Raw genomic sequence first — 26,759 nt, forward strand, 5'->3', positions numbered from 1 at the left:
CAAGTCACTGCTGCTGCTCCACCACACACTTGCAGGCGGTTCACCAATACTTGGTGAACAGAAACTGGAGTCAACCTGCTGAAAGGCTGCAGGCAACAGACTCCCTTTCTAATTAAATTGAGGGGTGTTGCCACCTTGCTAGGCAGCCTCCTCAGGAAAAAGGCATCAAAAGCCAAAGAAAAAGTAAGCGTCTTGATGATCATGTGTATCTAAGCTAGAACTCCTGAACAGCACAACTTGAAAGGTATTCTTCAACAAAGAAAAGACGAGTTTACAGTAAGGACAATAAATTCTGCTATAACCGAATGTAAAGGTACCATAAAAGGCTTTTTCAAATAGACTGTCCGAGTTAATATACCAAATGCTAAAAAAATCTGGGCAAAAAACATGAAGTACAATCCTCAGCATGTTTACTGAAAAGAGAACTTTTGAAACTGCCACAGATTCCACTGCAAGTTCTGTTCACAACAGCTCCCAGGACACTCCAGGAGACACTGCCTTGAGTCTCATGCTCCTCTCCATTATTACATAATGCTTGTTAACACCCAACCTGAAATTCTTCTTATTGACTCATGGCTTGCTTGCCAAACCCAAGCAGAGGGACGTAATGTGCAAGAGTCCCAGCTTCACATTGTTTGCAGCTTTATCTGGGGACCAACGAAACAATACTTGTGGAAGGAAGAAATAAAATTCAAACAAAATACAAAAACAGGACCATGTCATGTTTTAAATTGTTTGGTAAAAGTGCCTTTTGGCTGAGCTGCTTCCTTGGGTCACAACAATGACTGTTTATGGCAGGAGCGGGGAGCCTGTTGCTGCTGGATTTCAGCTCCCACCAGCCCCAGAAGCCAGGATGGTTGAAAATAGGAGCTGCAGGCCTGAAATGTTTGGAGGGGCACAGGTGCCCCACCCCTGGTTGAAGAAAATGAGCTCAGGGGGATATTCCTGGACTTGAGACTCTCCCCTCCCCTCCCCTCCCCACCCAAAGACTCAAGTGCAGTTCAGAGAGTGAAAGCCTCCAAGGGAAGTGTGGAGGCAAGGAATCCACACCTTATTACAGGAGTATAACCAAAGCAGGTTATTCAATCTGCAGATAAGTGCGTAGGTGTGGAGATGACCCCTCCATTGTGCAAAGCTGGACCAGCAAAATGGTCTCAAAAACCCGGGTGTTGCTGGGTTACAACTCCCACCCTCCCTGACCATCAGCCACGTTGTCTGGAGCTGGAGGCGAGCAATACTTGGGAGGGACAGTCACTCCCTACCACTGTTCAACAATGTTGTACAACACTAACCATTGGGCATTAACTTCTGCCAAGGAAGCAACACAAAAAAGTAAGGGTAGCTGTGATGGCTGTTAAGGGAAAAACAAACCAGCAAGTCCTCCATAGGGCATGACCTTCATTGGGGCAACCAAAACATCACAAAATAGTATGCAAGCTTTTGAGTGCTCCAGAACTCATCACCAAGCGAGATGGTAGATGGAGCTCCTCAGGGCTTCTCCCAGGCTGCAAGTTGGCCCACAGGGAGGCACGCCAGTCAGGACCAACGTGCCACCATGAATTCCTATTAATTACTTCCAGGGCATTTTTTCACTTGCTTATATAACACTAGATGAAGCAATGGAAGAGTGAAAATGATTTGCTAATTGTTAGCCTGGTACAGGACCATAAACACCAACATCTCCACCGTCCAACTCCAGCAGATTGTAATGTTTTGTCAAAATCCCAAAGTCCATACTGTGCAACAAGCTTCTTATTTTCCTACAACAGGGTGTGCTTCCTCTTGTGAAGCAGGATTAATAATTTTTTTCAAAGCCAGTGCAACAGAGGAAAAGCAAGCTTGAAAAGCACTCTCAGAAATGCAGGCAGTGATGTCACAAAAGACGAGCAATCAACTCTGAGCAAGAAAATAATAAATCCAAGCTGAATAGGGAGGGGGAGAGGAACACTGCACAATAGACCTTTTCTGGCAATAGTCCTGAACAAGGTAACACAAATTGCATAGAAATTTCACACCAGATCTTCCCGCAAGGGATCTTGTGCACTCCACATCTTATTAAAAGGAGACTCTTAAATGAGGAGGGGCAGGAGGAGAAGCTTTTGTTTTCACCTAAACATGCCTGAAAGTCTCATCAGGGGAAGGTTGGGGGTTGAGTAGCACCTACTAACTTTGGGGGCATGAAGATTTGAATGAGGCTAGTATGAACAAAAGTGGGGGGAAACAGGGCAGTGTGCCCTAGACATCAGTGTGTGTGTGCGCGCGCGCGCGTGTGTCTTAAAATGGAGGAACTGGAAATAGTGTTTAACTGACAAGTGCTGAAGCAAAGTTTTGTGAGGAACCTACTCATAACTACCTGCACAACTACAGAAGGGCCCTGGCTAACTGAACAGAAAGCAAATGAGCCACATTCCTGAATAATCTTAAATTATGGGTGAAGTGGAATTCCATTCCCACAATAGTCTGACATGGTAGCTAAGACCAAGCAAATTAGGCCTACAGATTTTTACTTTCTGGTGCCCTAGATTAGATGATGCAGAGACCATTGCTTAGTTTCAAAAGATGCTTTTGCAGCCAACTGTCTAAATCTCTCCCTGCCGCCCCGGGAATTAATCAGAAACACATGTCTTCTTGCGAAAAGTGAAGACCATACCTGTAAAGAACTGTTAAAGATGAAGGGAACAAAGAGTGTGTGAGAGCATACGTACATTCCAAAATATTTAGTGGACATCCTACTCCACAGCAGGAAAAAGATCTTCCTTTAAACAGCGGGCCCTATCCCAATGATCCCTATAGCTTAGCCCAAGACTAATTATTATTGTATATTATTATGTTTCTTTATTTATACCCCACCTTTTCCCCTGACAGGGACTCAAAGTGGCTTACGGATAAAAATAAGAGCACAGTAAAACAACAACAAAAAACTGGAAAACAACTAAACATTGATAGAAATCAAACTATATATACACAAGGTATCACGCCCCCCCTCCACCCTTGTGTCAACCTGTTCTCAATAGCCACCACTACAGTACGATTTGGTGGAGGAGCAGATACAAGGATGAGAATCATGGAGAGGCAAAAGGAAACACAGCAAAAATGCTTATTATCATTCCTGGAGAGTGGGCTGGGGAGACAGAAAGAGGTGGAGACCTGGGAGGAGTTCTAGACTTTCGATTGCAATGTTTAAATAATGGGCGCATCTTTTCACCACCACCGCAAGGCACCGTGAGGCTGCTGTGCTGGTCTCTCCCAGCCCTTTTCCCCGCCCCGCCCCCCTTGAGGTTTGGAGGCTTTTAACGCAACCGAGCAGCAGAAAACGACTCCAGGCGAAGTTTCACCCCGTCCTAGAGAAAGCAAAGCAGCCCCCCCCCCAAAAGCAACCCACAGGAAAAAAAAACCACAGAGGTAAAACAGATTTCTCCTGTTCCCTATCCTGGAGGGTCGGGGCTCTGGGAGTAAACGCAATCTTCAGACACACGACTGGGGAGAGAGAGCAAAAGCCAGGCAAGGAGAGAGACCTCAAGACAAAAGGGGTCACGGCCACAGGGAGCTTCAACCGGAGCGGAGAAACATTTGACTGTGATCCTTACGGCAAACCCCGCCCTTTTATCTGTCCTACAGTTGGAAGGGACCCCAGGGTCATCTAGTCCAACCCCCTACAATGCAGGCGGGGCTCGAACCCTTGACCCTGATATTAATAGACCCTCCCTGCTCTACCGACTGAGCTGAATTGAAGTGCGTGCCTTTTAGGTGATTCCTCCTCAAAACAAACACCAACTGGCAACTCTTTACCTTTACTCCTCCCCGCTCCCCCACAAAAACGACCACGTCCAGCCAAGTTTCTAGTCCTCAGGACGCACGTGGTCGAGGGGGGCAACCCGGCTCTGGGCGCCCCACTTCTCCCATTCACTCACCCGCCATCAGCACCGACCTTCGCCTCCGCTCGCTCTTTCCCCTCACACTTTACACACATCCGCGCAACGTGACAGGAGCCCCGCCCCCAAGGCCCGTAGGCGGGCGCGCCATCCGCATGAACGTCCTGATTGGACCGGGCAGCGGAGGAGCGGGGCTGAAAGGGCGGGGCTTTAAAGAGGGCCGGAGTTGCTATTGGTAGAGAGAGGGAGGAGCCCGCGGGAAGTCGCGCTTCCATGCCGCGTGCCTGAGGAGGGTGTCACGCCCACCGCCGCCTGCTCTTGGAACGAGGGGAGCCGAAAAGGGAGTTGTACGTGTGGTGTGCACACGCGCACTCACTCCTCTCCCGCGCGCATGCTCGGGAGCGAACGGTGGTTAAGCGGGTGGGAGGGAGGCGGGCGCCCTTTGCTGCGCATGCTCAGCAACTGCCGCTTAGCCGTAAACATGTTTGCGAGGCGCGCCCAGCTGCTTCCCGCAATCTTCCTCGCAAGCGGTGCGTCCTCTCAGGAGGGAAGCGGCTGTTCCTAGCGATCTTCTGCCCAGACGGCTTTGGCTGCCCGTTGCCAATCTCTGTCGGTCTCCAAGGCCGCCTGCAAAACTCACGAGCCTGGAAAGGCGATTAAAAACAAAAAAATAAAAAATTCAAAAGTTCTGGTCCCAAGTTCAGAATTTCCAAAAAGGGAGCTGGTTCCACTTCGCAGTTTCCTCCTTTTACAAGACAAAACTTTTTTAAAAAATAATTTTTAATAGCTTTCAATTACAATACAGTAATAGCCCCATTATAACAATACCAAAATAGAAAACAGTTACAACTACGAATCGTTCAAATTCCGATTAATATAATTTAAGTGCCCCCCCCCATGTGGTAAAATTGATGGTTTGGTGATTTTCTTTATTTCTGCATTCCAAAATCTTATTTCAATTACATTCCTGGGAACTATTTTGAGGTTGCGGTTCAGATATTCTTCAACTAATTCAGCGAACTTCACAAAACTAGTTCGCTCCAAGTGCTGAAAGTGTTTTACTGTCGTGGGCTTGCCAATGCCAGGATGTTTACATTATTGACCTATCTGGGCTGGTGTGTCGTGTTTTGCGACAGAATATGCAACGTCTTTTTTCCTGCCTCTTATTTTCATCTGACTTCCCCGTTTCCTGCCGCCCCCCGCCTCCATTAAACACTGATGCACACACCTTTGCCAACCTCTGTTTGCAGCCCTTCATGCATCTGGTTAAGGGGGCTGCAGCTCACAGAAGCGCTTCTGCCAGCCTTTCCCCCTACATGGACCCCCTTGAGATGTTTTAAGCTCTCAGCTGCCATCTGCATCAGGCCACTGTGCTTGACTTGCATCTAAAACTCCTGGAGGGCCCCATTTTGGGGGATGAAGGGAAGGCTGGCCTAGGCCCCGAATGGAGAAAGTGGCTGTGACCCCCCAACTGCTGCCACGCTTCCAAATCCCAGCCTGCCTAATGGTCAGGGGTGGCAGGTGCCACACCAGCCCTTCTGGGGTAATAGGGGACCAGACAGTGCCTCCTATCCATGGGCAGGCTGCTGTGAAGGTGGCGTGGGGGTGCTGCCAAGGAGGCAGAAGATCTGGCCTCCAAGGAGCTCCACACAACTGTTGCCGCCGCCGCAGAGTGAAATGCCTTTCTTGGAGACACGATCTGCTGCTCCTGTGGTCCTTCACCTTGCCTCATGGGTGGGCCAGTCCTGGTAGCAAGACTATTGCTCTCTAGCCTGTTTGCGGGCTGCCAGGAGCCGTCTGGTTGGCCAACATCGGAAAGACACCAGGATAGATGGACTTTTAGGTCTGTGGCAGGTGCAGGGCTCATTAGGTGGGTCTACAGCTGTTCGGTGCACATGGCAACCTTTACTACAAGAGCATGCGCCAAGCCAGGATTGGCCAACAAAAAGAAGCTGAGGCTTACTGGCACAAAGTTAGCTATTAAAAAAGGGGGAGGGGGACCTTTAAAGGAAAATAAGTTGCAGAATGTTAGACAAACCTTTTCCTCTTCACTTGAGAATTTCAAGAGCCTTGCAGCTGGACCACTCTGTTACAAGAAAAAAAAACTGCTCCCTTTCACTTATGGGGTACCCAAGAGCCCATACAGTGTCCTTATGTAGGTTCTCTATCGGTAGGAGAAAATAAGAGGCCAACCAGAGAATATTGAGAAGCAAAGAAGCTAGTAAGCCTGATCCTTATTAAACTGTTGCAACAGGGTGCTCACCACCCCCCACGCAGGAGGAAGGAGAGGAACCCTGAGCAATGATGTGCCAGCCCTTATATAGACTTTCTGAAATTGCCCACCCTGGAGCCCAAGACCACCCCCCAATACATCATACATACATAACGGAAGGGGTGGTCTACAGCAGATACACATCACAGGAGTCGGTCTATAGCAGAAATCCTGTCTGGCAGGAGACCTGTTGATGGGTTTACCTGGAGAGCCTGGCCAGTCTTATGTGGTGATAAATACTTATTTCCCTCACCCTATTCATATCTTAAATGTGCCCTTAAGGCAGGATTTGTGAGCAAAGAGACAATGGGGAGGTTTTTCCCATTTCCTCCCTCCTTGCAGACAAACATTTGGTCAATTTGGGACAGTCAAAATCATTTCAGGACTGTCTTCCTGTACTGTTTCAGACATGTGGATTATATATTTATGTAGATGTTTGCCTTGTACATTTATATCTTAGTCCTTATAATTCTCATAACAAGGCCAATGGGAGTCTACCCAGTTGAGCATCTGGGGCCAACTGGATTATTTTTCTGGGGATCCTGCAAGAATGACCTGAGTGCAACAACAGCAGAGCTCGCCCGGCTCATGAATCCCAGCAACTGCTCTCCAAAGCATACTGTGTCCGAAAGTGGAATTGAAACCAACAGCATCATGACCAGCAGAAAGCAGAAGTGAAGGGAGTAGAGGAAAATCCTCTGCGGCTTCTCTTCCACTTTTACTTTATTACTTTTACAAAAAAGAATGCACACCAGAAGCGACTTATAATCCACTTTTTATTAAGCAGTTGCAAAGAAAGCTTCTCTTTGCCCTGTTAATAGTGCCAGGAAGTTGTGTGAAGCTTTGTGCCCTGGCCAAGACATACACACATATACACAAAACAAGGCTGGATTTCAGTCAAGGCACTGGCAAGTCTTACAAGGCAAAATTCACATCCAGTGTTTGGTTAAGCTTGAAGTTTAAAGAAATGTTTTAATAACATTTTATACAGCAAGAGGATTGATAACACATGAGTAATCAAACATTTTTGAAATCATTACCATAATTCTTACCCTCCCGATGTATATTCCACCTTCACTTAAAACTAGCAGGTTAACAACTATCGCAGGACAAGTTTCAAGAAAAAAACTCCTTATAAAGTGCCTGCCAATTTGGTTTTGCTTAGAGTTCTTTAAGGCAGACCAAGCTATTCTTCATTCATCTTCACCACCTCTTTAAAACTCTAGTTTTCTAGCAATTTGCACAACAAATATGTAAAATAAAAAAGGGGGGGAATTGGCAAGGAACTGAGGACTACATGTTTGGCAATGCTGGTAAACAGTACAGACCCGGTCTCATTCATATATGCAGTTTTTGCTCATAAGTAGAGGGTGACAAGGAGAACAGAAGACCCAAAGGGGTGGGGTATTGTGCGAAGGGTGCAAGGGGGTGAGTGGGAAGCGAAAGTGAGGCAAGCAGTCACACACTGCTTGGCTCATGAAGGGCTGTGGCCCACCAGAGTATCTGGCACACTGAAGAGGACAGAAGCACTCTCTGGCAAAATCTCTCAAGGAGGGCAGCCAACATCTGCATGGGCCACCCTAAGCAACATGAGATGCAAGTCAAAAGTACTTTCAAGGTTGCATTTGACCCTCATTTCCCTAACAGATAATATATTCTGCTGGTATGTTGAGGAAGCTTTTCTTGCCGGTTTTAGTTTTGCCAGAACCCCCAATGCCGAAATGTTAGTTAAATTCAACCAGAAATACGTTTTCAAAAATACTTTTATAATATTTGTTCAGGTCCAGGCAAAAGGCACTGAGGAACGACAGCTTACGACGAGAAGAGCAGAAGGCACAGTGTTTTGTCCCAAATACTGCAAAAGGTGTTTTGGCACTTAAGTGCTTGGAGTGTGCAAGTTTCATGGTTGTTCCCCACCCGATCAGGAGATATTATCTAATTAAGGCAACAATGATTCCAAAATGTCACAAGTGGGGGGGGGGGAATTTCCAGAAAGCACAAATGAAAGCTAGTTACCTTCCCTGTCCAGGTATAGCAGGTGAAACAGATAAAAAATACCCATGATCTATGAAAACCCACCCAGAAACTCACAGCTTCAGTATAGATCATGATACCCCCAAGCCTTAAGATGTTTCACCCTCACTCATACAGGTCTTAGCAGTCTCAGCCAACTGCAACAGCATTTACAAGTTGAAGCGCATCATTTGAATAAAGGCACATTTGTCTATAGGCTACAGAGTTAACATTTCTATCCAAAATAAACGTTTGATTTGTGCACCCGTAGGAAAGCTTGATATGGAGGAGACTGATGTTCTTGTTGAAAACTGCTTCAAGTTCCAGGGTTTCCTCAAACGGCTCACGAGGACACACTCCAAACTATATATATATATTTAAAAAAATAATAATCACAAGGGGTCAGGAGAAGAAACATGATTTTATGCTTCAAATCAAAGGATACCTTAAAAACTATATTTGAAGAGTGTTCCCTTTATAAAAAGTGGTCATCATCTGACACTGGGCAACTAGCAAAATTGGCAACCACAGAATGCAAAGCACTTGCCGTTCACTTCCCATTAAGAACAAACTCAACAAAAGGAATTGGGGCGGCAGTTTTACCCTCCCAAACCGTATGTTGTTGGGACTCCAGCTGCATGAAGCCAACAGCCATCAAACCAGAAAGTTATCTGCACAGTCTTGAGTCAATTCGTCCATGAATCAGGGCACAGAGGCATTTGTGGCAGCTATTCCACAGTGCCAGGGAACTCTTTTTCCTGAAAACAGAGGTGGCCCTCTAGAAGCTGCTGAACTGCTGCTTCAATCATCCTTGACCATTGGCCATGCTGGCTGAGGGGGATGAGAGTCCAGCAACATCTGGAGCCACTCCTTAGCCTAGCGATTGAGAAGAGCTAAAAGATCTTCCTATTTGAGCAGTGTTACTATTAGATCAAACCTATCCATTCTTAAGGAAGTCAGCCCTGCGTGCTCACTGGAAGGACAGATCGTGAAGCTGAGGCTCCAAAACTTTGGCCACCTCGTGAGAAGAGAAGACTCCCTGGAAAAGGCCCTGATGTTGGGAAAGATGGAGGGCACAAGGAGAAGGGGACGACAGAGGACGAGATGGTTGGACAGTGTTCTTGAAGCTACCAGCATGAGTTTGACCAAACTGCGGGAGGCAGTGGAAGACAGGAGTGCCTGGCGTGCTCTGGTTCATGGGGTCACGAAGAGTCAGACACGACTAAACGACTAAACAACAACAACTACTAGATCAATGTACCTGGGGAAATACTATCTTATAGGGCTTTTACATGCAACTTTTAGAAGAGATCTCAGTCTGCAGTGGGTCCACTGGGATTGGAACAGAATAAATAATACCTGGCTCCTCTTTACTACAAATCCTGAGAGAGACAGACAGAAGAAAGCCACTTGACTGCATTACCAGTGGCCTTCCAACGGAGAATCACAAGTTCTTTCTTTGAAGACGTTTTTCAGGGGCATAAATGGCAAATAAAGGAGAGAGGTCCAAGATATCAGTGAGTCCCAGGCTAAGGAGCAAGGGGTCTCCAATTCCAAGGCCTCTATTTGATTATGGATGCCTTTGCTAACCTCCAGTTGTTTTGGACTACAACTCCCATCAGCCACAGCCATATTCGCAAGGTCTGATGGGAGTTGTAGCCCAAAGAAACTGCAGGGAAACATGTTGGCGAAGGTTGGTCGATGATATTCCATGCCTAACCAGGACTAAAAACACTTACCGATGATGATGATTAAGAGAACGACCACCACTGCAATCAGAATGGCCCACATCTGCCAAAAGAGCGAAAGAGAGCAGAACTATTAAATCTGCGAGTCACCACCATAATTTGCAAGTTTAATCTAGTATCCTAGTTTTGTCTAATTGCAATCATTCAACAGATACTGGCATTTAACATCATTTGGGAACTGGGAATTTCTTTGAGAAGTAAAGGTAAAGGGACCCCTGACCATTAGGTCCAGTCGTGACAGACTCTGGGGTTGCGGCACTCATCTTGCTTTATTGGCCGAGGGAGCCAGCGTACATCTTCCGGGTCATGTGGCCAGCATGACTAAGCCGCTTCTGGCGAACCAGAGCAGCGCACGGAAACGCCATTTACCTTCCCGCCGGAGTGGTACCTATTTATCTACTTGCACTTCGTGCTTTTGAACTGCTAGGTGGGCAGGAGCAGGGACCGAGCAATGGGAGCTCACCTCGTTGCGGGGATTCAAACTGCTGACCTTCTGATCGGCAAGTCCTAGGCTCTGTGGTTTAACCCACAGCGCCAAGTAGCAGCCTACTAGGATTCCTGTCAATATGATTTAGCAGTATATATTTTCACCAATTTTTTTTAAAAAAATCAGGAACTGGGAAATTGTGTGCATTAGTTAACAGGTAGTAAAACACATAATCATAGAATTGTAGAGTTGGAAGGGACCCCAAGGGTAAACCCTGCAATGCAGGAATCTCAACTGAAGACTCCATGACAAGTGGCCATCTGACCTCTACTTAAAGGAGAGTCCACCACAATCCAAGGGTGGACATTCCACTGCGAAACAGCTCTTACTGTCAGAAAGTTCTTCCAGATGTTTAGTTGGAATCCCCTTTCTTTTAACTGAAGCCATCGGGGTGGATCCTAACCTCTGGAACCGGAGAAAATAAACTTCCCACTGGTGTCCCCTTCCTGACCCCCTACAGGTCTTCAGTTTCCAAGAGGCTCCCTCAATCATCCTTTGCAGCTGTCCAGGGACCCCGGGGGAACCCCGTATCTTCTGCCAACCTGGTTCCCTCCAGATGTTCTGGACCTCGGCTGTATTCCAAAACACCTGGAGGGCCCCAGGCTGGCAAAGGCTGCTGCAGCCCAGTTAGTTACCTTGCAATTCTTCCACCAGTACTTCCTCTTCAGCTTGGCTGCATTTGTCTCAAACTGGGCAGCTCCGGCTTGCAGCGCATCCACGCGGTCATCCAGCACAGACAGCTTCTCATCCCTTTCCAAAACCTTGTCCACGTTGACTCTCATGATATCCACCACCTGAGAAGTCAGAACAGTGCTTAGCATGCATGTGTATGCCTCTATCATTTCTTTACATATACAGTCATACCTCGGGTTACAGACACTTCAGGTTGCGATTTTTCGGGTTACGGACCTGCCAAAACCCGGAAGTACCGGAACAGGTTACTTCCAGGTTTCGGTGGTCACGCATGCACATAAGCGCTAAATCGTGCTTTGTACATGCGCAGAAGCGCCGAATTGCAACCCGCGTGTGTGCAGGCGCGCCACTGCGGGTTGTGAATGTGCATCTCGCACAGATCACTTTCGCAACCCGAGCATCCACTGTATATACAGTTGTACCTTGGAAGTCGAACGGGCCCCCTTTGGCCAGATTCAGCAGCTGGGGTCTCTGTGTAGGGCATATACAGTGGTACCTCTCGTTACGTACTTAATTCGTTCCGGAGGTCTGTTCTTAACCTGAAACCTGAAGCTAATGGGGCTTCCCGCTGCCACCGCACCGCCACTGCATGATTTCTGTTCTTATCCTGAAGCAAAATTCTTAACCCGAGGTACTATTTCTGGGTTAGCGGAGTCTGTAACCTGAAACGTATGTAACCTGAGGTACCACTGTACTTCCATGGACTGGCAGAGTAGGTAGTCTACAGTATGCAACTTGCTGCAGTTTCACGCAGTGCAGCCACAGAGAAGAGGAAGGAAGAGGGCAGATGATGGCCAGCTTTGCTCATGTCTTGTAAGAGACAGACGGACCTCACCACACAGGGATGCTCAGGGGAGCCACAATGGTGCCACACCTACCTCATCCACCTGGTTCTGGGTTTTCTGAAGTCGGTTGCTGCCTGGGGCAGAGGCAGCCCCTGAGGGGCCACTGGTTGACCTGCAAGTCAGAGGCAACAGTCAGGTTATCACGCCCTACTGGGTGCTTGGCCAGGACAAAATTCCAGTGGTAAAGAATTCCCCCCGCATGTGTTGCTTCTTAGAATCGTGTCCATTGTACCAAATGGTGTCTTGAAAGCAGCTCATAATTAGCATTTAGAGTTAAAAACACCAGTTTTCAATTTTTTTTTAAAAAAAACAAATCTTTACACCTTTAAAAATTAAAACCACGAAAGAAGCAGCTTCCAAAAGACAGACACTGGGGGAAGGAGAAATGAAAACAAATGTCAGCGGCATTTGAGAGTGCAAAGTTTCAAACTGGAGGATTAGCTGTTAAAAAAACAGTTTCAGAGGAAGTGACCTCTAGCTCTCTTAGACCTCACTGTCTTTAGGATTTCAGCTCATGGCTGAATCATGTCTTCTTGCCAATTAAGTGTCAAGACACTTGCATGTTATTAAAATCTCAGCCTAGGTGCCATTTGTGATACTGAAGTGGAAGGCAAAGTCACAAGAGGCGGGCACCAGCTGAAGCTCCCATCATGCTGGGTGTGGTTGATGGGTCTTGGGAGTCCAACAGGGTTCACCCCTTAATAAGGGAAAGCCACAAGTTGCCAGGAGGCTGTCAACACAGTGACACCGCCGGACCCGTAACAGGTTCAAAGACGGGATGTGATGATTTGCCCAAAACAGTTAAGTCCTTTAAAGTCTGCAGGGTTGTTTCTCTTGCATCAAATCCCCACCCGAAAACTAAATTATCAGGGCAACACCCCCCACAAAAAACATCTGGAAGAAGAGCTGTCTTTCCCATAGGGCTTAGTGGTGCACAGGCCTCTCAGGGGTGCCCCAGTGAGTGGGGGAGCTGCGTGGCTTTGCCAGCGGCCTCCCCTTTCCCTGCATGCCCAACTGCGCCCCACCAACCATATGGCTTGCAGGCATGAAACTTCCCTCCCAATCCTCTGCAGGGATCGCTCTCCCGCAGCGGCACGGGGGAGAGTTGCCCCCCCCAATGGCTGGTAGTGCACAGCTTCGCCCCCCACCCATCTGAAGTAATTTGGGGGCGTTGAGCGGATATTTGCACCCCGGCGCCGCATCTGCTATAGACGGCCCTGTCTGGAAGCAACCAGTTTTGAAAGGGCACGATCCATCACACTGATCACTCTCTTGTTAACAGAAGGGCATGCATTGCAGTTGACCAAGGGGGCTGCCAAGTGTTACGTACATATGCAAGAAAACCCTATTTTAAGTTTGATGGAGGTTTTACATTAAACTGCTAACATGAAAGTGTGGATCTTCCAGTGTTGTGTGCAGGTCTCTCTATGCCAAAACAGAATGGTGTAAAATCCTATCCATGTCGACTGATAAGCAACCCTCCAAAAGTGTCCAATATGGCTGACCCTTCCTTTGTAACCACTTTTAACTGGAATGCTGGGACACAGTTATTAGGGAGGAAAGCCCCATTAGTCAGACTGTGGCTTGCTTAGGAGTAGCATTTATGCAAGTTTTATATTGCTTTTTCCACCCAGTTAGGAGCAAAACGTAATTAAAGCCATCAACAGAAACTAATTCACGCTGCCATTAAAATACCTAAGGGCACAAGCATCTAAAAAAGCAGTCTAATGGTTGTACAATGGTTGGGTCCCTGGGGATTTAACTCCTAAAGGCCTGGGTGAATAAATAAAGACTTTGCAAGCATCTGAAGACCATCAGTGAGGGGAAACAATCCCATTTCCCAAGGGAGGGCCAAAGTCAGGTGATGGGGCCACGCCATTGAGAACCCTGGTTAAACATACATGGGATAGCACTGAAAGCCTCTTTCACTTTCACAGCTGAACAGCCATCTCCTTCCGAAAGTGAGTTTTGGAAATTCACTGGGGTGTTTCTGCCCAGCAGTACTGGTAAGAGAAAGGGCTTGCCAGGTTGGCGAGTCTAGCTGACTCTTCCTGGTGCCCCGCTGGTTGGTTGGTTTTCAATGGCACAGAGCCATCGTGCCAAGTTGAGCCCCATCAGCCCAAATGTGTGATTTATACTAATCTCCTCCCAGCTGAATTCTGGTCCAGGTGGGCAAGAGAAACAGCTGTTTAACAGCTGGCACCAGAAGAAAAGGGAGAGCCTCATTTCCTAGGGTGACCTGTATCCCACATGCTCACCCCGAACCACTTCAAATTCAACAGGGAACACTTTGTTTTTAAAAGAAAATTAGAATATACAACACCCATTGCAAAGTGGTGACATTGCTCAAGTTTAGCCTGTGGTTAATTCTTCGAGAGCGTCAGGGCTCCTGAGAGCTGGCACCGTGATTCATTGGGGCTGAGCCCCCAAACAAATTAAGCTCCAATTTCCCCCCCCCCCATACTGAAAGCCTGAAAGATTACTCTTCGTTTGCCTTACAAGGGAACAGGCACGGTACTACATCCCTTTCCTTTAAGGCTTCCGCCCTAACCCAGCGTGGAATTCAAGGGGATTTACTGCCAAGTAGACATGGAGCTGCTTCCCAAAAAGTTTTACTTGGAGCAGGCGCAGTGAAATTAATGCACTTAAGCCAGTAGCGTCTACTCCGAGGAGGACTAGCCTTGGAGAGGCGTGGGAACCCAACTTCGGCAGCGGGCCACTTTAGGGTGTGCGTCGGTGGAGACGCGTCCCCGAAGGCACTCTGCCTATGCCTAGAGGCCGCGCCTCTGCCCACGCCACGCAAGCCCGGGAAAGGAAACGAGAGAGTGTCCAGCCGACTTTCACTACCCCCCGTGGCGGCCAGGAGCAACGGGACGGGCCAGCGCGCCGGGGTGCAAAAGCGAAAGGGAGGGAGAGCAACCAGGCTGCGGGCCGGGGCCTAAGGCCGGGGAGGCGCCGCCCCAAGCAGGGCAGCTAGCGGGGAGCCCCGACGCCCGCCCACCGCCCCCAGATCAGGACCGGTCCCCCTCCGCCTGCCGACAGGGCTCACATGGTGACGTTGGGGCTGGTGGTGGCGCAGCAGCGGCTCTCTCCAAAAAACTTCTGCTGCTCTCCGGGCTGTTGCTGGTGCCGCTTCGGGCTGCAACTTTTGCAGGCGCGGCCGCTGGGTGGGGCCTTGGGAAGCTCCGCCCCGCAGGCCGGGGATAGCCCCCAGCCCCAGGAGCAGGAGGCGGAGGAAGGGGAAGCGGCTAGGCGCCTCCGAGAGCGCAACCCGCGGAGCTGGAAACCCGCCCGACGGCAAGGAGCAGCAGAGAAGCCTTGCAAGCACTTGAGCGCGCTCAGCCGACGGCTTCTGGGCTTCTGAACCCGCTGGCCGCGGCGCCCCGTCCGTCCCAGGTCTCTTCTTAGGGCTTCTTCGAAAACTCTTGATTTGTGGCGTCTTCTTTTCCTGGACGGCCGTGGCTGGAAGGCTACTAGGCACGATGGCTCTTCCCCGCTCCCAGGCGCAGCAATGCATCTAAACGGCAGTTGTTGAAAGCTACAGGAAGGGACAAGGGCTCTTGCGCTCGGGTCCTACTTGCGCGTTTCCCACTGCTTCGCCGGACGGTGCACTCGATAGGCCACTGGCTTGATCCACCAGGGCTCTCCTTACTGTATGTTCTTAAATGCATTGCGCTGGAGGGAGGCTGGTGAGCCTCCGGTGCTCGTCCTACTCAGAGGAGATGCGCTCAAGTTAAGAACGGAGCAGCCCATCACCAGCTGCATTTGGGAGTACCTGATGGGGGGCACGTCTTTACCTGCACCACGCTTGATGTCAAATATGATGCCTGGTGCTGGGCAGGTGGGCATGTTGGGCGGGACCGGACCCTGCCTACTTTTGATTTAGAGAAAGGTTGTGGCCGCAAACAGGCTAACAAGGAATTTTCGGGAAGTAGTGATGTTCACCAACCTGGATGGCTTTATAAAAGGATTAGGCGCATTCATAATTCTTCTAAATGCTGGTTGCTGGAAGCCACAGGCAGGGAGAGTGCCCTTGTGCTTGTGTCCTGCTTGCGGGCTTCCCACAGGCATCTGGTCAGTCCTGTGAGAACAGGATGCTAGATCAGATGGTCCCCTTTTAGCCTAATCTGGCAGGATTTGCCTTATGCTCTTAGAACAAGGCATGACAATGCTTATCTCCTTTTGTTGATGAGTCCCTAGCCTGGTAGATTAGCGGGATGCTGTGGACATTGGAGTACTGCATATTGACTTCAGCAAAGCTTTTTGACAATTTCCCCCCATGACACACTTGTTATCTACTGGTATCTAAGGAATTGTATTTAAAGAGCATTTACAAATGCCTCTTGTTTACCTGGGGAAGAGTGTCGGGCAGGGTTTGGACTTGGGTCTGCTGTTGCTTAACACCTTTATAAATGACTGAACAAGAAATGGAAATCTGCAGATGACACCGAACTGGGTGGTGTAGCTAAAACACTGGAAGATGGAAACAAGAAGACAGAGAAGTGGCCAGAACTATCAAAACAAATTTCAACAGAGATAAATGTAGAGTTCAGTATGGAAGGTAGGCAAAACCTGGGCACATATGCAAGATGGCTGACTCACGGCACAACCTGTCACTCAGCCAGTCTTCCAAAGCCCAGAGAGTATTTCCACACAGAAGCAGCTCTGACGTGGCCTTTGCAGTGCTAATGGAAAGCTAGCCTAGGCTGGGCAGAAAGTGCATTTGCATTGCAAAAGCCTTTCCTGTGATTCAGCATGGAAAAGGGCACTGAGGGCAATTCAAGCCTGGCATCTACAAAATACTACTGAGAATCTTCATTGCTGGAGCCCTCTGCGATGCCAGAAGAACAGCACTGATTATTTTGAGAGGTATGGCCTGGAGAACAGATCCAATGAGGAAAGGTGTTGGGTATGTCTAGCCAGGAAATGATATTAAAATGTTAGAGGACAGAGTCAATTTGTTTTCTGTTGCTTAAGAGCTGGAGGAAGGGGGGTGGGGGTCCTGCAGACCTCCAGATATTGTTGAACCACCAACATGCCCAGAAATGATGGGAACCACATCATAGATTCTCCACCTGCTACTCTAGAGGGAAGGCCATGAACCACAGGGCTTGAAACATTTTAAATGAAACATTAAGAAATTTCCTGATGGTATGAGGACTTTGACAGGCCAACAGATTGCTGTCTTGCAGGGCCGGCCCACCGACAGTTGCCTCAAGTGGCAGGGTGGGGAGGGTCAGCAGTCAGTTGATCACCTGCACTTGTTGCCTGTATCTGCTGCCTAGAAAAAGCAGGGCTGCTGGCTTCTAGTTTCCTGTGTGCCAGGAGATGGACGCTTCTCTCGACACCATGAAGAGAGACAGATAATCTGCATTTTCTGCATTCCTCTTCGGTTGGAAGAGGAACCTGGCTCTCATCCACAGTTTGCCTGGCACTCGCTTCCCCATGGAATGTGAGGGCAGACAAAGGCACTGGGTGCATGGAGCAATCTGGCTGCCACGACCCCCAATCGCGTTCCTGGAAGAACAGGTTATCCTGCTAATTGGGGTTTTTTTTTTAACTACAGGTGTGTGCTAGAGATGATAAACTGCAAAAACGAACCCAGCTACAAGGATTTAAAAGGTTTGGATTGAGAGCAGATTTCATTCGGATGATGGGGGGCGGGGAGATGGGAGCCCACGGTTTGCTTATATCAAAGTTTTTCTCTACGTTTATGATACAGTAACCTTTCCCGGAATGCAAGTTTTTTTTAAAAAAAAAAGTGAGGAAGAAATTGGAATATAAATATGGAATTTAACAAAACTGGAACTGCATGTGTGAGAGAAAGGAACTGAGAGGGAAGAGGGCGGAACGCTACACTTTGAAAATATGGAGCAAAGCCTCCTTTAGCCACAAAAGAGTGTGTTTGACTCTTGGCCATAAATCAGCGGCAGGGAAGAAAGGAGTCTACCAGCTGCGGGAATAGAAGCTTTTGGACTACCTATTTGCAGTCTGGATTCAGACCGTTCTTCCTAGGCTGGAAAAATTGTGAAGGCGGCTTCGCGACTGGAAGCCAAATCATGGCCTGTAAGAATAGCCAGTGGCTGGAGGCATGTCCTGTGTTGTCACAGGGGCTCATGAGAAGCAAAAATGTCCCCCTCAATCATGGAAATGGGTATAGTTTTAATAACAACCCATCTCACTTATGCCCATTTTGCACTCCTGAACAGGTGCCCAAACCTGATAGTGAGTTTTATCCAAGGCTAGCCTGACTCAATAGTAAACCCACTGAAGTTAATGAACATGACTAACTTAGGTCCATTGATTTCAGTGGGTCTACTCTGAGCAGGATCAAGTCGGTGGCAACCCTGTGCGTTGAAATAGGAGTAGCTATATTAATACATGCATATCTTAAAAAAGAACAGACTTCAAGTGGGGAAATTTTCTTCATTTTTAATTTACAGCAGAAAGAATATAAAGCATTCAGAAAACATTTTCCATATTTTAAGGGCAATTCAAAACATTTTGCATGGTTCCAGCAGCTGAGTTCTTCAACAGATCCATTGATTCAGTGATGCTTTTAACATGCACAGTTACAAAAATAAAACTTACAAAAAGAGACATCTATACTAGGTTTACATGCAAGTCTCGGGGACCCCCCCTCCCCTCTGTTTGGGCGCCAACTGCTGTGTGGAACTGCCATTAAGCGTGCAACCATAGAGGGGGTTCATGTTATATTCTTTATTTCGTTCACACAGGATCGTTCGTTTCACACGTGATGTCACACAAAGGAGCAATTCTGGGTTTGGGGGCGACATACAAGAGGGTCCAGGACTCAGGCGCTCAGGCACCTCAATGATTCAGGAAGGAGGCCCCAAGGGGGTCTTCCTGTTTCTAACTGAGTCCCGCAACCCAGGAAAGGGCAAGCAAAATATTATTTATTTATTTTTAAAAAACTGATATACTGTCTTGGGAGCGTTCTCAAACCAAACATGCCCGAGGTCATTGATATGCCCAAAGGTGATGGCCCTGATTCACCAAGGCCTTTTGGCACGTGTCAAACTGGAATAAACACACAAGTTGTTCCAACAAGGACCCCACCTGGAGCTCTCTGAGGAACAAGGGGAGGGGGGAAATGACAGCCATGACCCTCAGCCTGCCTTGTAGGTCCCAAGCAAGGGCTTCTTGCTCCAGCCTTGGCAGTACCCCGAGAGCGAGGCTGACACTCGGTCAACGCAACACCAAGCCTGCGGATCTGGAAGGGTTGAAGTGGAAACACCTCAAGGTAGCCCTGACTCTGAAGAACCCCCTTTTAGGACAAACGGAGGGGACAGGCTCCCAAAATCGCCACTCGGGTCATGACTGGTGAGGACGGAAAGCAACAAGGGTCAGCCCAAAATGAGACAACAAGCGCACCGTTTGAAAATGGCAAGCAGAGGGTGCTGCCAGGTTGGCGCCTGCTTCTGGCTCCTTGCTCCTCTTTGCCCCCCTGTGCAAAGGGCCCAGGAAGCCCAGGGCTGGCCTGAGAGGGCAGCAGCAGGAGCTGAGGTCTGCTCTGCCCGCCTGCCCAGCTTTGGGCTTTTCTGTGTTTCCCCCCCTTTACTGAACTGGGCCACAAAACAGCACTTAACAAACGTACAGAGGGGTCTAAGCAGGAGCTTCAGCACACACACCGCAGTTATTTTTCAGTCTTGGCAGTGAAATAAAGGAATTAAAAAAAGAGAAAGAGAGAGATATACAATTTCAATGAGAGAAAAGGCACGGAGAGCTCTGACCCCAGGTTGGCTTTTGTCTTTCTTTTCGCTTTTGTTGCCACAGTCTTTGTGTGTTTTAACTCTTCTTTTATAAAGACACCAGTTTAAAAGCTTCACAGAATTGTGAGTATTTTTAGGCTTCACAACAAGCCTCTGAGCAAAGACTACACATTGCATCTGGTGGCTGGGATCAAGCAAGAACAATTACTCTTCCATAAAGCAAAACGCCTAGAGAGGCCAGGCCAAGCGACCAACCCACTGGCAACGTTTCAACTGGCACTAGCAGGATACAGGGCATGGGGGGGGAGGCGTGCGGGATGGACGGAGGTAGCCAGGCAGAGCTGGACGGGCAGGTTGGCGGCCCCCCGCCGCCACCTCTGGCCTGAGCTACACCCAGTCAAAAGCCAAAATAATCCATCTGACTTCAGGCGCAGCGGAGTGTAGTTCAAAAATCAAGATTTGCCCACCCCCTCACCCCCACTTCCCAGCGTTTACATTTCACATCAGCTTCCATATTGAAATGACTCTTCTAAAACAGATTTCTTTGGCTCCTGTCTATGTGGAAATAGCAATATACCATGACACCCCTACAAAACCTGCTTGCATCTTTTAAACTTTTACTCTTTTTTTAAAATTTTGTGCAATTTTTAGTACATTGTCTGACTTCCAGCAGGAAATATGGATATGTGAAACATATTTTTTCTACTTTCATACTATTTCTTTTTCTTTTATTTTTTATTTTTTATTTTATGTTCATTCTAAGTGTTCTTTATTGGAGTGAGAGTGTATGGTGTTAAGCTAGATACAATTTTGTATTCTTATGATTATCTGCTTTGCAAAATAACTTAATTTTTCTTAAGCAATATTAGCATTCACTTTACTTGGCACCATTGGCAAAAAAGGAGAAATTAAATAAAATATTTAAAAGGTAACCAAGAAGGTTAAAAGAAATTTAAATAAACTCCTGGTAGCCAAAATCAAATGTAAACATAACTCTTTTTTTTAAAAGTAATGTTACTTTGCCGTTTTTTTCCTAAGTCTAAATACATTTTAGCTCTTCTGCTTCTGCAGTTTAGTCATGCGTTAGCAAAATGTTCTTCTAAAGAACATTTAAAATAAAGTTTCTTATAGTGAAATAAAGTTTTTTTTGTTTCATTTTACAGACCATAAGCCACTAATGCTTTGCTTTTTCATGTCTTCTTTTTGTCCTTGAATTCATGCACATCTGTTTTAGTATATACAATATGTACAAACATCCACACTCTTCTCGCTCATTCAGACAAAACTATACAAATACGCAAATTTCTCTTGCCAAGTTATTGACCCTTTGTGAATAAAATAGTTAGCAATTAATCAATATATTCCCTTTCAAATATTTATTTCTCATTTCCATTTCTACCTTCTCTCTATGTACAGAAACTGCCTAGGTTTTCTTTTTTCTTTTTTCTTTTTTGAGATGAAATAGCCAAAACAAGAGATTTACTGGCCGGAATGCAGCACCCGACTGCTCGCTCCCTTCGGTGGTAGAAATGTCCAGTCAGCTTATTTGCATGTGACTCTTCGGTCGAACAAGAGGTCTGCAGGTTACCAAAATGCTTTACAAATCATCCTTGTTATTAAAGAAGTAAAAATCTTGCGTGAAGTAAGGCCAGAAAATAAAGTGCCAAATATGAGAAGTGCATATGGCAGCTGAGATACTTGAAGGCTCGAGAAAGAGAGAGAGAGAGAGAAAGAGAGAGAGAGCACAAGAGACAGAGAGACAGAGAGAAAGAAAAAGGAAAACCACCGAACCAAAAGGATCTTTTTGCTTAAGCTGCTCACCCATTCTCTCTCCCCCGCCCCGCACCCCACCCTCTTGCAAAATACCCGTTTGCCTTAAAAACACTGACAGCTTTCTGGGAAAAGTCCCACGGGATACATTTAAAACCAGCAGATCTAAAAAGTTGCAGAGAGAGATTCGATGAAGAACAAAAAGACACAGGTGTGCAAAGGAGGTGATGGAGGAGGGAAGATGGAGGCCCCGCGCAAGACGGAAGGAAGGTGAGCAGCGCCTTTCCACAGGGAATCCCAACGGTTCCGGGTCTTGGAGATGATTGACAGGTGCAGGAATAGCATTCTTGGGTTGTGGGGTTTTTGCTTTTTTTGGTATTATTATTTGTACAGTTCCACACATTGTTTGTTTTGTTTTAATACAGCCCTATATGAAAAGGATAATTAATTGCTTCTCTTTTTTTTCATATTTGAGAGGAACGAAGCAACTCATGAAAACGCCTTCCGGGTGTCACTTTCCCCCCCATGATCCAACCAAAGATTTGAGTTCCAAGATGTCTTGCTGAACAAATTAAAAGTTGTCCATGAAAGTGCAAATGTAATGACTAAACATTACCATTAAAATCCTGCAGCCGAAATTCTCGGCACTGCAGTCAGTTTCTTTTTTTTTTTTTTTAATAATTTTTTTTGTAGTTGTTGCATGTTTCTGCTAAAAACAGAAAATGAAAACAGTCTGAAAAGCAATGTCACATTGCTACGGGATGCTGCTGCCGCCGCCTCTTTCTTCAAGTTCCTTGGCCTTTTTCAATTCTTTCGCTCTGAAATGAAAGAAAAGGGAAAATGGGGGAAAGGTATGACGTTTCTGTTTCCAAAACCCTTGGTGTGAAAAATGAAAAGGCATTATGCATTTCTTTATTGTTATTTTTTGGCAGAGGAAGTAACCACCTCATTTTTCTCCCATATTTAACTAATAGTTTAAGAATAGAAAGAAATTAACTGTATCCAGTTGTCACAAAAGGCAAGTGTCATTTGAAGCAGCTTCTAGGAAAAAGCTGGGGAGCGGGGGGGGGGGGGAGAATAGCTTGAGCTCTGAAAAGACAGAAGATCTATCTGTAGACGGGTAGTTCCCATGTCTAGAATATATGCCAGTCACCTGTTCTGGATGCTGCTATGCTTCTTCTGAAATAACAGGTTTGCAGTTTGGGAGTGCTTATGGATCCACCTTTGTCCCCAGAAGCTCAGGAGGCCTCAGGAGCTAGGAATGTCTTTTACCAGCCTTGTTGGTGTGTCAAATACAGACATTCTTGGACAGGGACAGTCTGGCCATGGTGATTTATGCATTGGAAGCCTCAATACTTGATTACTGCAATGCATCTACGTGGAGCTACCCTCAGGCCTTGTCCAGAGGCTTCAGCTGGTTCCAAACACTGTGGCTAGACTTGTTGGGGGTCTGACTGTCGCCAGCACAAACCTCTGGTGCTCAAGTTTGTACTGGCTGCCCATTCGCAACCGGGCCAGTTTCAAGATTCTTGTATTAATTTACAACGTGTTTTAAGAATTTGGCTGCAAGACACCTGAAGGATGGCCTAATCCCTTATATCCCTGTTCGATCACTGAGGTCTTTGGGGGGCATCACTGTTAGCAGTCCCATGTGGCTCAGATGCATGTAGCCGCACATTTAGTGTGGGCCCAATTTTATGAAACTCCTAATTGCAGTCAGACAGGTCCCCTGCCTACTGAACTTCTGGCATCTACTAAAAATATTTTTTTAATCCCAGCTGGTTTTTTAATTGAAGTTTGATTTTATAGTTTTAACTGGTTTATACTTTTTGTATTGCTTATTTGTAAATTGCTTAGACTATTGTAGTTAAGTAGTATATAAATGAATTGTTTAAATAAAAAACATTTAAATGTACATTAAAAAAAATCCAGAGAGGTGGTGGTGCTTGATCCATATTGGAATCCCAGTAGGTAGCACATAATGGTCTGTGTGCTTTTAACCCTTTGCCTTCTGCTGTGATCCCAATCAGGACCCTATACCTGCAGTTTGCATGGAGGAATAAAGCTCTCATCTAAACAAACAGGTGTTTTCGTGCAAATTCCCTGCTGCTCACCAAGCAAGGTTCCTGATCTGGATTGCCCCTTCAGACACATGGCATTTTGTGTAAAAGAGACCAGCAACATGTAAAAGGTGCAGATACGTAGTGGTAGAAACATGACAAGGGTTTCTTGTCTCTCCCTCAGCCCCACCTCTGGTCAAAAGCTGGCCAAGATAAGTTCAACATAAAGACCAGCCTTTCTCCTGAACCTTCTGTTGCAGTCAGCTGCATATGTAGGATCTCAAGGTATGCACAGGAACTCTCCATGAGACCAAGAATGATGCTCATTTCAAGGTGGGTTCAGACAACCTGCTCACAACCAGCTTGGTCATCTTTGCTGGACAGCGAGCATGCTGAAGGGATGAAAATATCATCTAGCAATGCACCTCCACTGGCTGAAGCCATGGGCAAGTTGTCTAGCGCCAACTGAAATTGTCAGATGTGTAACTCTTCCTGGATGGACTTATCCTGTCTTTTCTCTCTTTATGTGCCTCTGTTGGAGACAACACTGGTCTGCCAGGCTTCCCAACTGGCTCCTTGGCCAAGACAGAGGTTGGAATGACCTTTCCTTTTTTGCCCCATGAAGCTAGAAACCTTTCCCTCTCTTTTATAGTTCTTGTCACTGACCACAAAGCCCTTTTGTCAAGCGTCTTCCCACCTCTCTCTTGACTTGCAACCTGGCCGGGTAGGCACACCATGTTCACAGTGAGTTGAGGTAATAGACATGTTAAATTCAGAAATAGGAGATACATGTGTCAGGCCAGGCGTGCTTTTCCCATGCAAAGCCCACATTTTCCCATTGTGGACCCATTCACTGAGGTAGAAGACCCACCTGCTATGGGGTCTCATTGAGGACATGCATGATCAATCGAAGCTGGTGGCTCCTTTGCAGACATGCTGAGTCATGCAAAGTCTAGGCTAACAGAGCACTTCTGCTGGAGTGGAGGGGATGCAAGTCATGCTTTGTTGGCACCATCTGTCATCATCAGCATGCAGTGTCTGGACTGGTGGAGACCAGTTGCCATTGTCTGGAAAATGCATGCGGATTCTCGCCACATTCCACATTTGCGCGAGTACAGATGTCGTCTAGAAATTTACACAAAGCCTTACTTGGGACCAAATCAGGTGGCTGACTTGCTTGAATGCTGAGGTTTAAACACCAGACCAACTACTTAATGGATAGACAATTGTTGACTCTTGAGGTACAGTATTAAGAGCTTTGTGATGCTCCTTAGCTGAAATGGATGTAGACTCTAGAGCTGCAGTTTCTGATGTGACCACAAGATGTAACAATGGCCTTTAACGTGAGCCTCACCTCTATATACCTGTGCCTTGGGCCAGGCCAGGCAGATCTATACAGAACGCTGATGCAGACTCAACTTGATGTAATGGATGTGTTGGCGATAGATGGGTGGCTCCTTGCTGTCTAGGCTTGCTGGCTGCATGCAACCAGGTTGGGCTAGAGATGGATCAGGCCCCTTTTTCAGTGTGGGTGCTGGGGCAGGGGAGTGATACTAACTTGCTTTGAGCAACTGTTTCAAACACAGGTAGGTTTAAAATAATGTTATGCTTTGTTGGAAACACTATATCCAGTTTTACAACTATGTGCAGAGTACTAAATCAATAATATATAGTGCTAATGAAATTGCAGGTTCAATACAACCATGATGCCACCAGCCAAAATCACATCCTTACTCTCCTTCCTCCTCAATGCAAAGACACTTCTCCCCGTTTTGCAAAAGACTAAATATTCCAATTTATCTTATTCAGCAAAATTTATATACCATTAGTCAAATCTCCTAACATTGCTCTCACTTTCTTTTGGTTTTGTTGCTATTTTCTCTTATTTTGCAAAAACATTAAGCTGCAAACATCTGAAGAGCACTTTGACTTTTCTGGGATATTTTCAGAAAAAGCCCTCCCTTCCCAGCAGACCTTGGCTATGTTCTCGAGCTATCCTACCAGTTTAGTGGAGATGGTGGTGAGGCTCAATAGGCCTAGCCAGCACTCCATGGAAGGGGAATACACACCCTCAAACCTATCCCCCAATCTTCTGCAGCAGTAGGAAGGAAGTTTGGAGAACACTTAGGCCATTCTGAATAGGGGACACTGGCATGTTTCTCCTCCCAAATGGATAGGAATAAAAATATCCCTTCCACCCATTCTCTCCAACGTTTTATTGTGCAATCCTTTTCACACTTACATCCGTGTAAGCACCATGGAGAACACTGTGATTTACTGATGAAGAAGCACAGGAATCAACTACAAGATATGGTAGTAAGAGAAATCTGGTTCAAATATAGTTGAAAACACCCTGATTAGTTGAAAAGTCTAAAAAGTGGAGTGGGTATTTGTACACTTAGTGGTCAAACCCCGAGGCATGAAGATTACACTACAACAGAGGCAGACATCCAGACACCATAGAGTTAAACAAGCCCCAGACAGAGCAGAATACTGGGAGGGGGATCTTCCATCTCCTTTTCCCATTCTAATCTGATGAGGGTTGGGTGGTTGCTTCCAGTAACAGCCAGAGCATCTTACTTGTGGGACAGAAGCTTCATTTACAATTTAGATGATATGGATGCAGCTTAGAACTTTAAACTAGAAACACTTTCACTGTGCATCCTTTCAGTAAAGGATGTGGTCACACTGCCGCACCCCGCTGCCAAGTAGATACCTCACTCCCCCTCCAAGCAGAGAATTTCCTTTGCTGCTTTCTTTGATGAATCACAACAAGGGGGTTGCATAACATATTGAAGAAGCAATGGCAGAAGCAGAAGCCCTGAAAAGCCACCTGCGGACAAAGCCCTCTGCCCAATTATCCACCTCCCCACCCCAACTTCAGATGACGATATTGTGAGCAAAATGAGTTAGGTCTAGTTAGGCGGGGAAAATAACTTTGTAAGAGCAGAGAAATGGCTGAGTGAGTAAAAAGCACATTGCAAAGCTGTCTTGCATCACAGCGGACTCCAAAATGCCCAGCCAAAGAAATGCTGGATGAAGTGGACAGCAGAACTGGTTGGGGCAATGCGGAAGGTCAGAAACTGACCGGTGAAGGAAAAGGAGCAGAGGGTGGCAGTGGAGTGGGTGGAGCCCCAGGGTGGGACTTTAGAATCAGTTACCTGTTTCTCTTAGAGCAGTAATGGCTCGTGGGAAATTTGGGAAATGGGGGCTCCTCCCTTTTTCCAGATCTCTCATTTGGGTTGCAAAGCAAAAAGAGAGAGAAG

General features: G+C 46.8%; 3 protein-coding genes across 9 annotated transcripts in view; all 3 read right to left on the minus strand.

The window, feature by feature from the left end:
* The window catches only part of PER3 (period circadian regulator 3), a 25,515-nt gene extending 21,505 nt beyond the window's left edge, over positions 1 to 4,010 (minus strand). For 4 of the 5 annotated variants that reach the window (XR_014171292.1, XM_081923475.1, XM_081923473.1 and 1 more), the window contains exon 1: positions 3,912 to 4,010. The gene's annotated coding sequence lies outside the window, so the exon portion shown is untranslated. Of the gene's footprint in view, positions 1 to 3,789 lie in introns of all 5 variants that reach the window. The other variant, XM_081923474.1, reaches the window with a different exon arrangement.
* A 2,893-nt stretch (positions 4,011 to 6,903) lies between these two features.
* VAMP3 (vesicle associated membrane protein 3) lies at positions 6,904 to 15,112 on the minus strand. Its single transcript, XM_081923946.1, has 5 exons — positions 14,980 to 15,112; positions 11,964 to 12,042; positions 11,028 to 11,186; positions 9,897 to 9,948; positions 6,904 to 8,520 (listed from the first exon to the last, which is right to left on the minus strand). Coding segments are annotated over exons 1-5 (312 nt in total). The 5' UTR covers positions 14,982 to 15,112; the 3' UTR covers positions 6,904 to 8,500.
* A 3,230-nt stretch (positions 15,113 to 18,342) lies between these two features.
* Positions 18,343 to 26,759, minus strand: part of CAMTA1 (calmodulin binding transcription activator 1) — a 682,851-nt gene continuing 674,434 nt past the window's right edge. For all 3 annotated transcript variants that reach the window (XM_081923407.1, XM_081923408.1, XM_081923406.1), the window contains one exon: positions 18,343 to 22,251. In XM_081923407.1, the coding sequence (XP_081779533.1) occupies positions 22,219 to 22,251 (33 nt within the window). In that variant the 3' untranslated portion in view covers positions 18,343 to 22,218. The remainder of the gene's footprint in view (positions 22,252 to 26,759) is intronic.

This window comes from Podarcis melisellensis (assembly GCF_964234715.1).
Source record: "Podarcis melisellensis genome assembly, chromosome: 8".
Lineage (NCBI taxonomy): Eukaryota > Metazoa > Chordata > Lepidosauria > Squamata > Lacertidae > Podarcis > Podarcis melisellensis.

What these genes read in the sequence shown, in the direction of transcription:
- VAMP3 (XM_081923946.1), bottom strand. An exon ending in CCCAGAACCAGGTGGATGAG is followed by an intron (nt 11,187 to 11,963) that starts GTAGGTGTGGCA and finishes CTGACTTCTCAG; the next exon opens with GTGGTGGATATCATGAGAGT. An exon ending in TCTCTTAATCATCATCATCG is followed by an intron (nt 8,521 to 9,896) that starts GTAAGTGTTTTT and finishes ATATATATATAG; the next exon opens with TTTGGAGTGTGTCCTCGTGA.